At 32.8% G+C, this 14,135-nt stretch overlaps 2 protein-coding genes across 2 annotated transcripts; both read right to left on the reverse strand.

Moving 5' to 3' along the window:
• LOC7476415 (uncharacterized) lies at positions 1–398 on the reverse strand. The gene has a single exon (XM_002307259.4). It carries the CDS (start codon positions 352–354, stop codon positions 106–108), a length of 249 nt encoding a protein of 82 aa, XP_002307295.4. The 5' UTR covers positions 355–398; the 3' UTR covers positions 1–105.
• Positions 399–9,581: 9,183 nt separating this feature from the next.
• LOC18099568 (subtilisin-like protease SBT1.7) lies at positions 9,582–12,896 on the reverse strand. Its single transcript, XM_024601553.2, is given in 2 exon segments — positions 9,582–10,176; positions 10,178–12,896. Coding segments are annotated over 2 exon segments (2,301 nt in total). The 5' UTR covers positions 12,224–12,896; the 3' UTR covers positions 9,582–9,921.
• Positions 12,897–14,135: the final 1,239 nt, after the last annotated feature.

Consider the following 14,135-nt stretch of genomic DNA (forward strand, 5'->3'; position numbering starts at 1 on the left):
TTAACGAAGTGCTCTTTCTTTATTTAATATAGATATATAAAAACATCATATTGTTTTTAAGGGACTATAACACCATTAGTTGTGTTAGTTGCCGTAGGAGAAGTCTCAAGAGGAGAGAGCTCCGCCAGAAATAGTTGGCGCATCAGTACTGGCACCAGCGCCACGGCCAGTCTTCGGCTCAAGATGACCTTCAGTCCCATACGCTTTACGCTTGTAATCCTCCAAGTCTCCGTAATTCACGTAAGGACTGTCCTCAACTGGGAGACCCTCTGAGTTTACCTTCTTGTCTTCATGAGAACTCTCTGGCCTTTTCTCCATCTGCTGCTCATGCTTTTTCTCTTGCTTCTTCTCCATTTTCTTCCCTGATCTCTGAACTTTTGATGTTTCATCTGATGCATGGGACACCACATCACCTTATATCCCGTTTTGTCACTTGCTGTGGGTTTGACAAGTGTATTGTACGTGTCTACATTATATGTGCTGTGAGCTCTACGTGTTAAGTGCAAATACGCGAGTATGCTACTTGGTTTTCTGGTGTATATTACCTTTGTTTATTATAGCTTGCTCGTACCACTACAATCCTTATATTTGGAAACAGTCAAAAGACTTTGTATTTTGCAATTTCAACGTGCATATAAATCAACTTGCAATTATGTGTCACCCTGTTGAGCGCTTATGAGAGATTTGAATATGATTTTCTTTAAATATAATGCTGCCTGGCAAACAGCCAACCCTGTATTCTTGTAATGGAAGCATGGTTATTTAATATGGCCCAGGTCAGCCGGTAAAAGAGTCAGGTACTCTGTAACATAACATGATTCGGGTTAACTTTAAAAAATAAAAAATAAATGTTTGAAAAATAAAATTAAGAGATAAACCATATGACACCATATGAATTTATGCTATATATAATTATCCCACATCAAAAAATTAAAAAACATTCCATGTAAAAATAAGTTATATACAATTATCTCATATAAAAAAAAGTAAAAAACATTCCATGTAGAAAAAATGTTAAATATATAGTAATTTCACATCGAAAAGTTAAGAAATATTCTTTATAAATATAGCCTATTAAATAATATACGAGGCTAAATATTTATAAATTAATTATATATTTTTTGGGGTTTATTTTAACAAAAAAAATTGAGTTTCACTCGGGTTACGTCATGCCACACCACCCAGGTTCCAGGTTAACCTAGTAGGTCATCCAGGTTTTACAAAACCAATTGCAAGTTCGAGTTTTGTTTATTTGAAATTCGACTAAAGCCTCGAGTCATTCAGATCCTGAATTAATTTATTGGGCCAAGTTAGGTTTTATACTATGAATGAAAATATTGATGGGTGATATTGAAATTTTTGAAAATTAAAAAATAAAATTAAAATTAAAAATTTTAAACTATATTCAAGTGGAACATTGATGAATTTGCAAGAGTTAAACTAAATTTTACCCAAATTAGCGCCGATGAGCTAATTTCCTTAAAAGTAATTTAGATCGATCCAAATCTTGCTTCAAATTACAATTTCAGTACAAGTCTACGACCTTGAAGTAAGCACTTCAAACTCGAGATTATAACACCATTTGACGTTTGCTACCATTTCGTTTTATTTTTAATTTTCATGTAATATAAATTACACAAATCTCCGTTTACTTCACGCTATCCAAATGTATTAAAAAACAAGATAAAATTGTATGCGCTAGATTAAGATAAGTGAAATGCTTTATAATATGTAACATGGCTTTTAAAATAAATATCTAATACATGTTGGTAAAAGAAGTTAAAAAAATAAGTCACCCATTTAGGCTCTCTATCTTCTCTTCTTTTTTTTTTTGTTTTTTAAGAGTCTGTTTCGAATTATAATACTGATGGCGGTTCAAAGTACTTTTCACTTAAAAATATATTAAAATAAATCTTTTTTATTTTTAAAAAATTATTTTTGACATTAACACATCAAAATGATCTGAAAATATATAAAAAAAAATTCATTTTAAGAAAAAAATAAATCAATTTTTTTGGGAACACGGTTTGCACCATGTTTCCAAACACTCCTTAAGTATGATGATCCGTGTCTTTACACGCACTTCCATGTATTTTTCTAGTTTTAAGAATTGTACAGGTGTCACAAGGAACATCGAGAATAACTATATGTAAAAACGGTAAAAAAAAAAGTCTCCATCCAATTTTATGTTAACTAAAAACCATAATTGATCTTCAAATATTCTGGGTAAGAGGTTAGTTATGTAATATGAAAGATAGTTATTATTCTATACATCCTACCTAAAATAAAGTGCATTGTTGTTTGTATTTAATGATAAATGTGTCTAATGTGTTTACATACCATGAGTTTACCCGATCTAATATATATGTGTTGTTTATTAAATTAATATTAATGTTTTATAAATGTTTATAATTTTTTAAAACAAATGTTGTCACCATAGGTGATGTTGCTTATTGAAAGAGATTGACTGGATGACTGAAAGAGTAGTACTGAAGGATATTATCGGGGCACCCTTAAACACATTGATTTAGATTCATAAAATGATAAAAACAAAATTTTATTATTGTTGTTTTTATAATAAGAAATGGTATCTTGAAATATATTTTTTTCACCTTATGACATTGCCCGATAATGATATATATGTCATAATTAGGATTGGCAAACATGACAAAATTACGAGGAAACAATTCTTTTCTTCAAAAAAATATTTTAATAGCATTTAGTAACCAATCTCACCCAAAAACATTGTCCAAAGATGGTATATTAGTCATAGACAAAGGACTTGAAAATGTTTAAAAGTGATCTATTAAGTAATTTTATTACCCATCAATCATAGCTTATGACAATGACTAATAATAGTATATTTGTCATAGGTAGAATTGTTAAATGATAAAATGATTAACATGAGAAATTAATTTTAGTATGTGCTTTTTAATATTATGAATTTTATTACCTGTTAACCACACTCTAAGACAATGCCCACATATGATGCATTTGCCATTAGGAAGTGATTCATAACACCATTAAGAAAAATGTATAATCTTCAATTAATTAGATATAAACCGAACCAATCACTATTTTATAATACATCAATATCAACCAAACATCCACTCTAACAATTTTCCGACAATTATCCAAAGCATTCAACATCTCATCATAATAATATTTCAAATATTTGTTTGAAAGTCATAAATAACAATCTCACCCATGTCAACCCACCATTATACATCAAACCATAATCACACCCTATGAAAATACCCAAATATGGTTTATTTTCCATAGGAAGTATTGTCCATCTAATACATAGTCATGATCAAACATCAATGACACCCTATAACAATACCCAAATGAGATGTATTTTCCATAAGTAGGATTACTTATCAACCAACACAATATTAATAGCCAAAATCATATCCATCATCCAAGATTCTTAATAATCCATAATAACAAAAATAATGAATATCAACATTATTCACATAATCAACATTGGGTATCAAAATCCTTAATCACATCCTATGACAATACCCAAATGAGGTGTATTTGCCATAGATAGGATTGCCCACAAATTACACATCCAAAATTAATCCACAATCAAACCAAACATAAGACAAATAAATCAATTTTAACACCCATTCAACATTAATTTCATAAATCACCAATAAGCAACCCATAAACATTTAACAACCCTAAAAAAACATCTAAATCACAATAATCCATATTTTATTATCTAAAACATCTCAATATATATATAAAAAAATTGTTCAAAAGCTAGCTAGGTTAATATCAACCTTCAAGAGTTCGCTAGATGTTGCCGGGATCGGGAATGACTTATTGGAATTTATGTGAAACAATGTTGGCATGTCGGCTACATGGGGTAGAGGAGATCCATACTATTGCATATGGTTACACGCACTGACAATGTTTAGTGGGTGCATGGTCTAACTTATTTGATACATCAGTTCTTCCTCTATCTTCTGGTACTAGCGGTGAGAGACCAGCCATTTTGAATGTCCAACCTCCTTCTCTCTTTATTGTGCCTCTTCTTTTTCTTTTTCTTTTTCTTTTATCTTCTTTCTTTCTTTGTTCAGCTTACATGAGGTGTCACCATAGTGATCATTTAGTTGTTATTTTATTACTTGGTGTTGGCTGGCGATTTTAAATGTTTATGTGGGAGAGAGTCATGGTTTTCTCTGTTTTTTTTTAAAGAGAGACAAGTTTGTTTTTGTTTTTTTTAAAGGGAAAGAAAGAGAGTGACAAGTTTTGGTTTTATTTTTTTGAAGGAATGAGAGAGGTTTTGTGTAGTCACGGGTTCTCTTTTTGCTTGGTTTTAGTGACTTTTGGGAGAGAGTTTGGTTAAATATGAGTGGGGATAATTTTTTCTGTGGGGGTTATTATTTGTGCGTGTGGGGTTTTTTTTTTTTTTCTATCTCCCCCTTTTGTTTATGAGTGAGGGTGGATTTATTTATACTAGGCAAAATATTCCTTTCACATTTGGGTTCTAATCTCTTCCACACCCTTTCATAGTTTTCTTGTATTTTCCAACACCTTCTAGGTCTTCTAAAATTTCCCCTTTTTTTCAAACAAAAATATTTTCCCTCTCATTTAAACAAAATCTCCTTTTTTTTCTTCTAAAAATTCAAATTTTATAAACTAGTCTTTATTAATATTTGCCCAATACATTTGACTCATTGAAGAAAAAAAATCTTGTTTTATTGATTTTCTTCTTCTTCTTTTTATTTTTTATTTTTAAAAATATTATAAATATGAAAAAAATGTGAAATGGTAAAAAAATTAAAAATTACCAAAAATTGGCCAAATCATGTTGAAAATGTATTTTTTGGTATTCTTTTTTCATTTGTTTTTAAAAAATATAGGGGTTAAAAACAAGTGATGACAACAGACACACACTACAATCTCATCTATGCATTTTTTTAGTTCCCTAGACTATGCAACACAAATTCTCTATGCATACACCACATTTTTCTATGCAAAGTAGACACCATATTTTTAAGCTAATAGTTGTTTTTCAAAAATAGAAATCATCAACTTCTCCAGTAAACATAGCAAACACCATAATCCCCACCAATAGTACAACTCCATTCTATATTTAGGTATCTGCAATTGCTACACTATTCTTCATGCTACACAAGATAAGCATATATGTCCAAGGTTTATAAATACATTGGTCACTAGGTTAGTTAAGCAAGATATTTCATACATGATCATAAACCACCTAATAACTTCAAGAACTACTATTAACCACCCAACAATTATTGGATCTACAAATAATCATACAACAAGTCATTCAAGTTCATAAACAAAAACACTCAATATATAAATACACACCCTCTGCAATTTCATAAAAATGTTATAAACAAAAAGTTAAAATTACTAAAAAGATGGAGAGAGGAAAATGTAAAGCCAAATATGCATGTTCTTACTCCCATTGTCTATTACTTTCTTGTTCGATTTCTGGTCTTATTTATTCTTTTAGTTCTAACCTTGTTTTTGCTCTTATATTGGGGTGACTCAACAGTCAATTATTCTTAAACCCTATCTTAAACCATGTTTTTAATGGCTGGCTGCTATGTCTAGCTTGGGTTGAAATGTTTTGTGCCTAACATTGAAACACTATGACTTACCTTCATATCTCGAGCTGATACCATAGGCATACCATAAACTTGATTTATATAGGATCCATAGTTACTCCAACCTCCAACCATAATTAAGGGTTGTGAGGAGAATGGATGGAACTATCTTCTCTATATTATACAACCATGTCGATGTTATATGAATCCTAAAAAAAAGGTCAAAATCCAAAATTAATATTAATGATGCAAATAAATATAAGTAAGACAATTATAACTATCCACAAATACTTACAATAAATGCTTCCTCTATACTATCAATAAATATTTTCACCTATTTCCCCCCATCCCCCTTCCTTATATGAGTTTTCTCATATAACTCAATTGGAATAGGTTTGCGTCCAAATTATTTTTCCTGCAAAATAAATAGTTTGTAAAAAAGTCTAACAAATAAAGAATAAAATAAAAATTTAAGAAAAATAACTAAAAATGCAATAATAAGCTCTTACCAAGTTCTTTTCATGGTTCACAAAAGGAAGCACTCCTCTAATGTACTTGCTCATTGAACCATGAGTTTTTTTGTTTTTAAAACCAAATCGTGGGCGCCTTTTAAAACCATTTAATTCCAAAAATTCTTGATACTTAGCCCAATTACCCTAAATGACATGCCTCAATCTAAAATTTCTTCATAACCCTACATCATCATAGTCAACTCTGTTCATTACATATATGTGGGCATCATACCAAAAATCATGCAATCTTTTATATGAAATTCACTAAACAAAAACAAGGTAAGGAAATAAAAGATTATATTTTTACAATAATATAATATTTTTTTGCTTGATATTTACCTAATTGCAATGTGGCTTTCCCATACTTGCCTAACCACCCCCTCATTTTTCACATCCCATAATATTTTTTTTCTTATAAACAATTTTTACATTAATTAGTTTAAAATTTAAAAATTTATATATTAACTCAAAGTATATATTATATATTTAACAATTAAACTTTCTCCACCAAGCTTTTACCATATTTATTCAATCAGGATGTTATTGAAGTTGACTCTATGGAAATAATGGTTCTTCGAATGATGATTTAACCATAGATCTGATCAAATAGATAACTTTAATATTGGTAAATCTAAAAATCAATTCATCAAAGTCTTTTTTATTTAATATAACACTTAGAATAACCTAATAGAAATAAATAACTTTAATATTGAGAAAAAACTTGACTTACATAATGTGATCGGTCTTCCATTTGCAATAAGTTTTCCTAACATAAAGTCTCTACAAGAAGGAATTTAAACTTTACTACCCATATTGGACGAGCCTTGGTTAGTAACATGTTTTTCATGTGTCTTTTCATGATCGACACCTAAATTAATGACACAGTTATGATCACTGACATTACCACTTGATGAAGCAGTATCCTCTTAATGGACTTGAAACTTTTTCTCCTTTAAAACAAGATATCTAAAAGGAAACAATTAACACAATGCATGGGAATAAAATAGCCCTCCGTATTCTTAATATACAATACCTGAAGAGAAAGCATTAACAATTCATACATGCTAGAGAATTTATAATTCTTTTAAGCAAAATTGAATTCACCTTAGCATGATAATTTTCTAACATTAGCTATTTTATGCCATTATTTTAATGTATTCATATCATTTCATGCATGTTAACTTCTATAGATCAATTATTTTTAGGTTCAAGGCACATTAAAATGACCTTCTTAGCCATTTGTCATTTATTGCATTTGTCTAGCAAGATTATATATTTATAAGGAACTTTGAGTGTTTTACACATAATAAACTTGCCTTGAAAAACTTTGAAATCTACATGGACAATTGCAAGTTGCAAATTGTACATCATAATAAATAAATAAAATTCCAAAAACTACTATTTCCACATAATCTAAATTTATAAATTTTCAAATTAAACAACCCATGAAAATTAATTACCAATTTCTAAAACTTCTTAGCATCTTAACTAATTTTACAATTAAACCATCAAAAAACTAGGTATCTCGAAAATTACTCTTATGCAATTTAAACCTGTAAATTTCTCAGATCAATTTCACAACCTCATATTAACAACAATAACCTCACTAATTTCACAACTAATATATCAAAACCCCCTTCTCAAAGTCCTAACTTTAATTTAAATATAAAACTAACAATAAAATCAGCAAACTTGAAAAACACCAAATTACTATTTTTATTTTAACCTACACCTGATTATCTTTAAACCATAGAAATACAACAAAATCAATTAAAAATATCACATTAATAATACTAACCACAAAAATTTCACATTTAAATAATTAAATAACAAATCCCTAACTTAGCTTAACTTCACTTAAACCTAATTAGTTTTTAAATTACATAAAAACCCATCAAATCATGTCAAATATATTCAAAATAACACATTAAATTATTAATTTTTAAGAAAATAGAGTCAAAAACTTATTTTGTTATAACTTGTTGAGAGAAGGGTAAACAAAGCAAGTTTCCAGCAGTTGAAATGGTGGTGGTCAACCATGAGAGGTGGTGGCTAGAATAGATAAAAACTTAAATAAGTTTATAATTATTAGAATGAGGAAACAAAAGTAAGATTAATCAAAATCAATTGAATACTAGGACTGTGTGTGTGTGTTGTGTGTGTGTGTGTGTGTGTGTGTGTGAGAGAGAGAGAGAGAGAGAGAGAGAGGGAGGTGTTAGGTTGGATGACTTTTTTAAATTGTTACAAAGTTTGAGTTTTGCATAAACTTCAAATTATAATCCTAATAAATTATTTATAATAGATAAGGAATTTATATTATGAATTTTACTACAACTTCAATTCCATGTGTGTCTCCTTAATTTGTAATACTTTCCAATTTAATCCATTGAGAACTCTTATTCTATATAGGACTTAGTTTTTCTCTATTGTCAATCATGTAAAATTTTATCTTTATTGTCACTTAGTTTTTCTTGATCAATCATGACTTTTAGTTCTATTAGTCAATTGTTTTCTATTTTTCTAGGTCAACTTAGACTCTTCCTTAGCTTGGTGAATCTAACTAATGATCAATTTTAGTTTTATTTTCCTTGTTTGGTAGTAAACAACTATTAGTCTTATTTTTTTCAAATAGGTCATCTAGCAACTGGAAACGATGGTCAGTCCCACATATACAATTTCTTTACAGCTTTATGCAATTTAATATTTTTTTGTTTATTGCAATTTATAGTTTTCTTTTACAACTTTCCTTTACAACATTCTTTCTTTACAAGATTTTTTAAATAGTTATTTTCTTTTATTTTCATCTATTTTTTTAGATTTTTTTGGTATTACTCTTTAGCCTTTGGACTTGTTAAACCATATAAAAAACTTCACATTCAGTTTGCTATGCAAGATTATTACCAGCCTCTACTTGAAATTACATAGATCGATTAACAAATTCGCAATCATAGCGAGATAATTATGTTATTATACTAATGAGATTATTATATTATCAAATCGATCAACACAATTATTCTAGTACAAGCTTATCTACTATCCAATCTAGTCCAATTTAATATATTTCTATTTCTATTATACACTCTAGTAAGCATACCAAACACATCTTGAATATTCTTATGCAAAATAATGTGTAGAATAATTGAAGAAAAGAAATAATCAAAAGTTGTTGAAATTGGAACAAGTATTGGACCTCCTTTCTAGGTTGACAGACAAAATGGTAACCATCCATGAGACCAAATATTTCTTTGCTAGTTTCCCTTTGTTTCTTCTCATTAACTTGTACATGCTGCAAACTTGACTTGCTGGTTTTCCTGTCTAGTTTTATTTTTTATTTTTAATTCGTACTTATATTTTGATGGGAAAAAAATATTTCTTTTCCAGTGAATTGGCAAAGAAAAGTCAAAATCTTCTTGTTTGTTCATCTAAATACTAATGCCATAATATATAAGCTATGTAAAATTTAGAAATTCACGTAACAAAATAAATATTAAAGGATAGGAGTTCTTGATATAATGTTGTTTTTTTCCAATAAATAGCTATCCACTAGGCAAGCATACACATTGTGATAGCCACAAATTGTACATTGAGATGAAAACGCCATCTGCCTTTGTACGTTTTCTTTTCCTCTTGCTTTCCTTCTCAAATAAGAACATCAAGCACCAGGTCCAGCCTTCCCTTATTTGCTGGGACTACGAAAACATAACATTCGGAGCACAAAAACTAACATTCGGAGCACAAAAACTAACAAGCATTGCAATTGTACTCTACTCTTCGAGCGGTACCGGATTTTGTTTCTATTAATGACATGCCATATTATGTTGCTAAGTCCAACTAACTGCTATTGGACTGCCAACAATTTGTTTCCCGTTAGACCATTCTATCCGGCCGAAGCTATTAGTATCGGCAGGCATTGAGCTCCCAGTAAAAGTAACTGTGTAAGATTTCTTCTCATTCGCTTGACGGAAACTCAATGTTTCTGGCTCGACTGCCACCTTCACACCTGGAGATTGCAATGATATCAGAACCTTGTATGTCCCTGGCGCGCCCACATTGGTAAGTGTTCGTGAGTGCTTAATTACCAGCATCAGCACCACCGCTGCCAAAATTGACTGCAAAAGAAGGGTAGTTGAGATCGGTCACACTATATTTCTTGGAGGCATCGCATGTGAATTTTCTTCTTGCAAGGCTGGTGATTTCTGTTGCAGAGTAGTTCAACGCACACAGGAAATTCAAGTAGTCATCTGCCGTGAGATCATAAACAAGCCCTGGGTTGAGTGCCGAAACCGGATCTACATGCCCGGCCCCATGATCAAACGGCGTAGAATCCTTTCCAGTAGCAACATCTTGCAATTTGTTGCCGTTCTTGTAAGTTACATAAGCTGTGGTCATTAGTGCTGATTTGATAGCTGCTGGGCTCCAGTCAGGATGAGCGGCTTTGATCAATGCAGCGAGGCCGCTCACATGTGGGCAGGACATTGAGGTTCCTGAGATGATGTTGAACTCCACCCGCCTGCCATCGGTAGCCAGTCCAGTAGGACCAGCCGAACCCACCCAACCCGCCAAGATGTTGACACCTGGTGCAATCATGTCCGGCTTCAAGATGTCCGGTGTGATCGAATTTGGCCCTCTTGAGCTAAATGCTGCAACAACTGGAGATGGTTGAATCCCAACTTTGGTGCCTTCAAAAAGAATAGTCGCCGTTGGTTTTGGATCTGAAAACAAATAATTCTTGATTTCATCTCCACCTTTTTTACCAACTGCTGTAGCTGGTAGTAAGTGAGCATCAGCAACCAATTCTTCACCATTGGCGTCAGTATTTGACAAAACCATGCCTATGCCACCAGCTGCTTTGACTACAGCTCCTTTTTGCACTCTAGGATTCACTCCACGATCACACAGCACTATTTTACCTGCAACTTGTTCAGGGATCAAAGTACCCATCATGCACAAATTACCATTTGTTGCATTACTAGCATTACCAGCATAAACAAATGGCAAAAGCTTTCCTGGTAATATTGCATCCCCCTTATAAAGAGAAACACCCGAGTAATTTTTCCCATTACCAAGACTAACAAAAGCAGGGAAGTCACGATCCAAAGTGCCAGCCCCAACAGTAGTTATCCAAGGAGCAACATTGGACAAACTATACGAGCTTGGACCTGCATTCCCAGCTGAGCAAGAGACAAAAATCCCCTTCTCCATAGCTGCAAAAGCTCCAATCGCAACACTATCTCTATAATAATAAGACATGCTTCCGCCAAGTGACATGGAAAGAACATTAACACCATCATCAATGGCTTTATCCATGGCCGCTAAAATATCAGAACTGAAACAACCACCAACCCAGCACACTTTATAGACAGCCACCCTTGCACGGGCAGCCATCCCACGCGCTGTTCCAGCTGCGTATCCAAATAGGCTTGCATCTGCCACAGACGATCCACCTGCCGTAGAAGAGGTGTGAGTACCATGGCCGTCGTCATCTCTTGGCGATTTTGATTCTTTTGATTCATCAACTGGGCCTAACGTGGCCTCATAGCCTCTAGCAAAGAATCTTGCACCGATTAATTTGCGGTTACAGTTTTTTGTCGTGAAGTTGGTGCCCGATTCACACTCGCCTTTCCAGGAACTTGGAACAGGACCAAAGCCGGTATCAAGAAAGCTCTTGCTCTCTGGCCAAACACCTGTATCCAACACACCAATGATCACTTCACTGACTGAGTCAGACTGGGGTAACAAATCAGCGCTTTTGTCGAGTCCAAGGAACTCTGGTGTACGAGTTGTGTGCAACTCGTATCTCAACTCAAGCATTACAGAGAGAATCCCGGGTTGGCTCTCGAGTAACTTTGCTTCTGCCAGTGTTAACCGAGTGGAAAACCCATGGATTGCATTCTCGTAGGTGTAGAGCATTTGGGCTGAGTCAGAGACCGATTTGAGTGAGGATTCGTACCAGTGAGTGTGGTGTTCAAAACTCGCCGGCATCTCGGGTTTGGACATGTGAACTATGTAAGTTGCTTTTTTCTCCTTGTTCGACGCTAGTGTTGCCCGGGACACGTGGCAAACACCCAGAAGGAGAATACTAAAAAGAGAGATAGTAAATGATTGCATCTTCAATGGCTTCATTTCTTTCGATGTCTGAAGATTTTGAGGACAGGAAGGGGCATGCAATTGCAGGGAGTTAATACTTAATAGAGAGGAGACTTGGGCGACGCCTCTGGTTTAATAGAGGCCGTGCCAGTGAATCAAATGAGAGAGAGAGAGAGAGAGAGACGGTGGATTGTTGTTTGTTTATAATTATGTGAATGAGTACGTCAAGACAAAAACAGAAAAGAAGGAAATCAAAAAAGAGGAAAGAGATCAGACAGCGAATACAGGCATACAGCTACAAACCTGTAAGAAAGAGAAAGGGAAAGAAAATACCAGCTTTCGTCACGTGAATTCTTTATTTTCAGCAATAATTTAACTTTACTTTTGCAGGGAGAAGTGTAGAACTAAAACCCCAATCCTACTTCTAATTTGAACACAAACGAGACTACTGGCAAGGAGAAAAGATCTTGGCCCCTGTAATTTGAACACCTACGAGACTAATGGCAAGGAGAAGAGATCCTGGCCCCTTGATCGGTCGATGCTCCTCCTATACATGAAGGCTTGATGAATCGCATCATATTTCCATTTCCCACTTCCAAGAATGGCGGATTTGTATTTTTATTATTGTTAATTTCTTGGAGTTAGATAAATGGTGGGTAGAATCGAAAAGACATTGAATCTTTACGTGTTTCGGTTCACGGATACTTGTCTATAGTGAGCAACTAAGGTTAAAGCTTGTTTGCTGAGGTGGGGATGTGTGGAAAGTGAAGGTTTACCCTCCAACCACCTTCTCCTTCTTTTTTTTTTCTTTTTTTTTTTCTCTCCTAGACTAAATATAGATCGGTCCAAATATTTCATCGTGAAATTGAGAAAGTTTTTTTTCTTATAATAAAAAAAAAAGAATGAAATTGGGAATGTTCCCAATGCATGAGAGGCGTCCAATTTATAAATTAGATATTTACTTCCGGATTTATGAAATGGTGGGTCATGGGTTCACATGCACCCTATAGACGGTGGATTTGTATTTTAATTATTTAAGTAATTAATTATGGTTAACCATCATCATCAATCTTTATGGAGCGGTATTTTAACCCGAAGGATTACTTGATTTCGATTATGGAAAGGAGTATGAGATCCAATCGATGTGTGATAATGGATATTTTTTATTTAAAAATATTTTTTTATTTTTTAAAAATTATTTTTCATATTAACACATCAAAATAATCTAAATATATCAAAAATTATTAATTTAAAATTAAAAAAATATTTTTAAAGTTTTTCAAAAAAAACCTTTGAAAATACAAAATCAATCATGCCTGTAATGGCATTTGAAAGCACTTACCAACCACCTGATGGCGTATCGATCAATTGGAATTGAAATTATCACACATCTTTTATTTGTCTTTTCTACTTTTAATTCTCACAAAAATATTTGTGAACTGCATCGCTTTAAAAAAAACATAGGAGAATTAGATTGATTATATTGTAATTAAGTCATTTTTTATTTAATCTTCGTTTTTTAAGAAACTATAATTTATATTCTATAGTTTATATGTTATAACATTTTATATCTTAGTCGATATAAATAAAAAATTAATTACTGAAAAGTTCTTGTACTAGATATTATAACTTTGACATTGAATTTTTTTTTAATAAAAAAAAAACCAAAATAAATTGAAAAAACCATAGCAGGGAAATCTCTCAGGTTTGAACATTATGGGTCTTCCCGTACCATTGCATCCCACCCCATCTCAGGAACCATGAAACTCACACTACGGCGAAGCAGACATGGCATCTTGTGCAAATCATCTTCTTTATTTATTAATCTATCTATAAACAATGCCTCCATGGACGGTGAAGGGAGGAGTAGCAGCGGCTGGGAAAAAAGTGAACGGCGAGGAAGGTAAAGCGTGAGCAACAGCAAGGAAGCGGCTGGGGTTGGAGGGGG

The sequence above is a fragment of the Populus trichocarpa genome, chromosome 5 (genome assembly GCF_000002775.5).
Source record: "Populus trichocarpa isolate Nisqually-1 chromosome 5, P.trichocarpa_v4.1, whole genome shotgun sequence".
Taxonomy (NCBI): domain Eukaryota; kingdom Viridiplantae; phylum Streptophyta; class Magnoliopsida; order Malpighiales; family Salicaceae; genus Populus; species Populus trichocarpa.

Bases quoted from the DNA above. Each gene is read 5' to 3' on its own strand.
- LOC7476415 (XM_002307259.4), bottom strand. From the start codon at position 354: ATGGAGAAGAAGCAAGAGAAAAAGCATGAGCAGCAGATGGAGAAAAGG.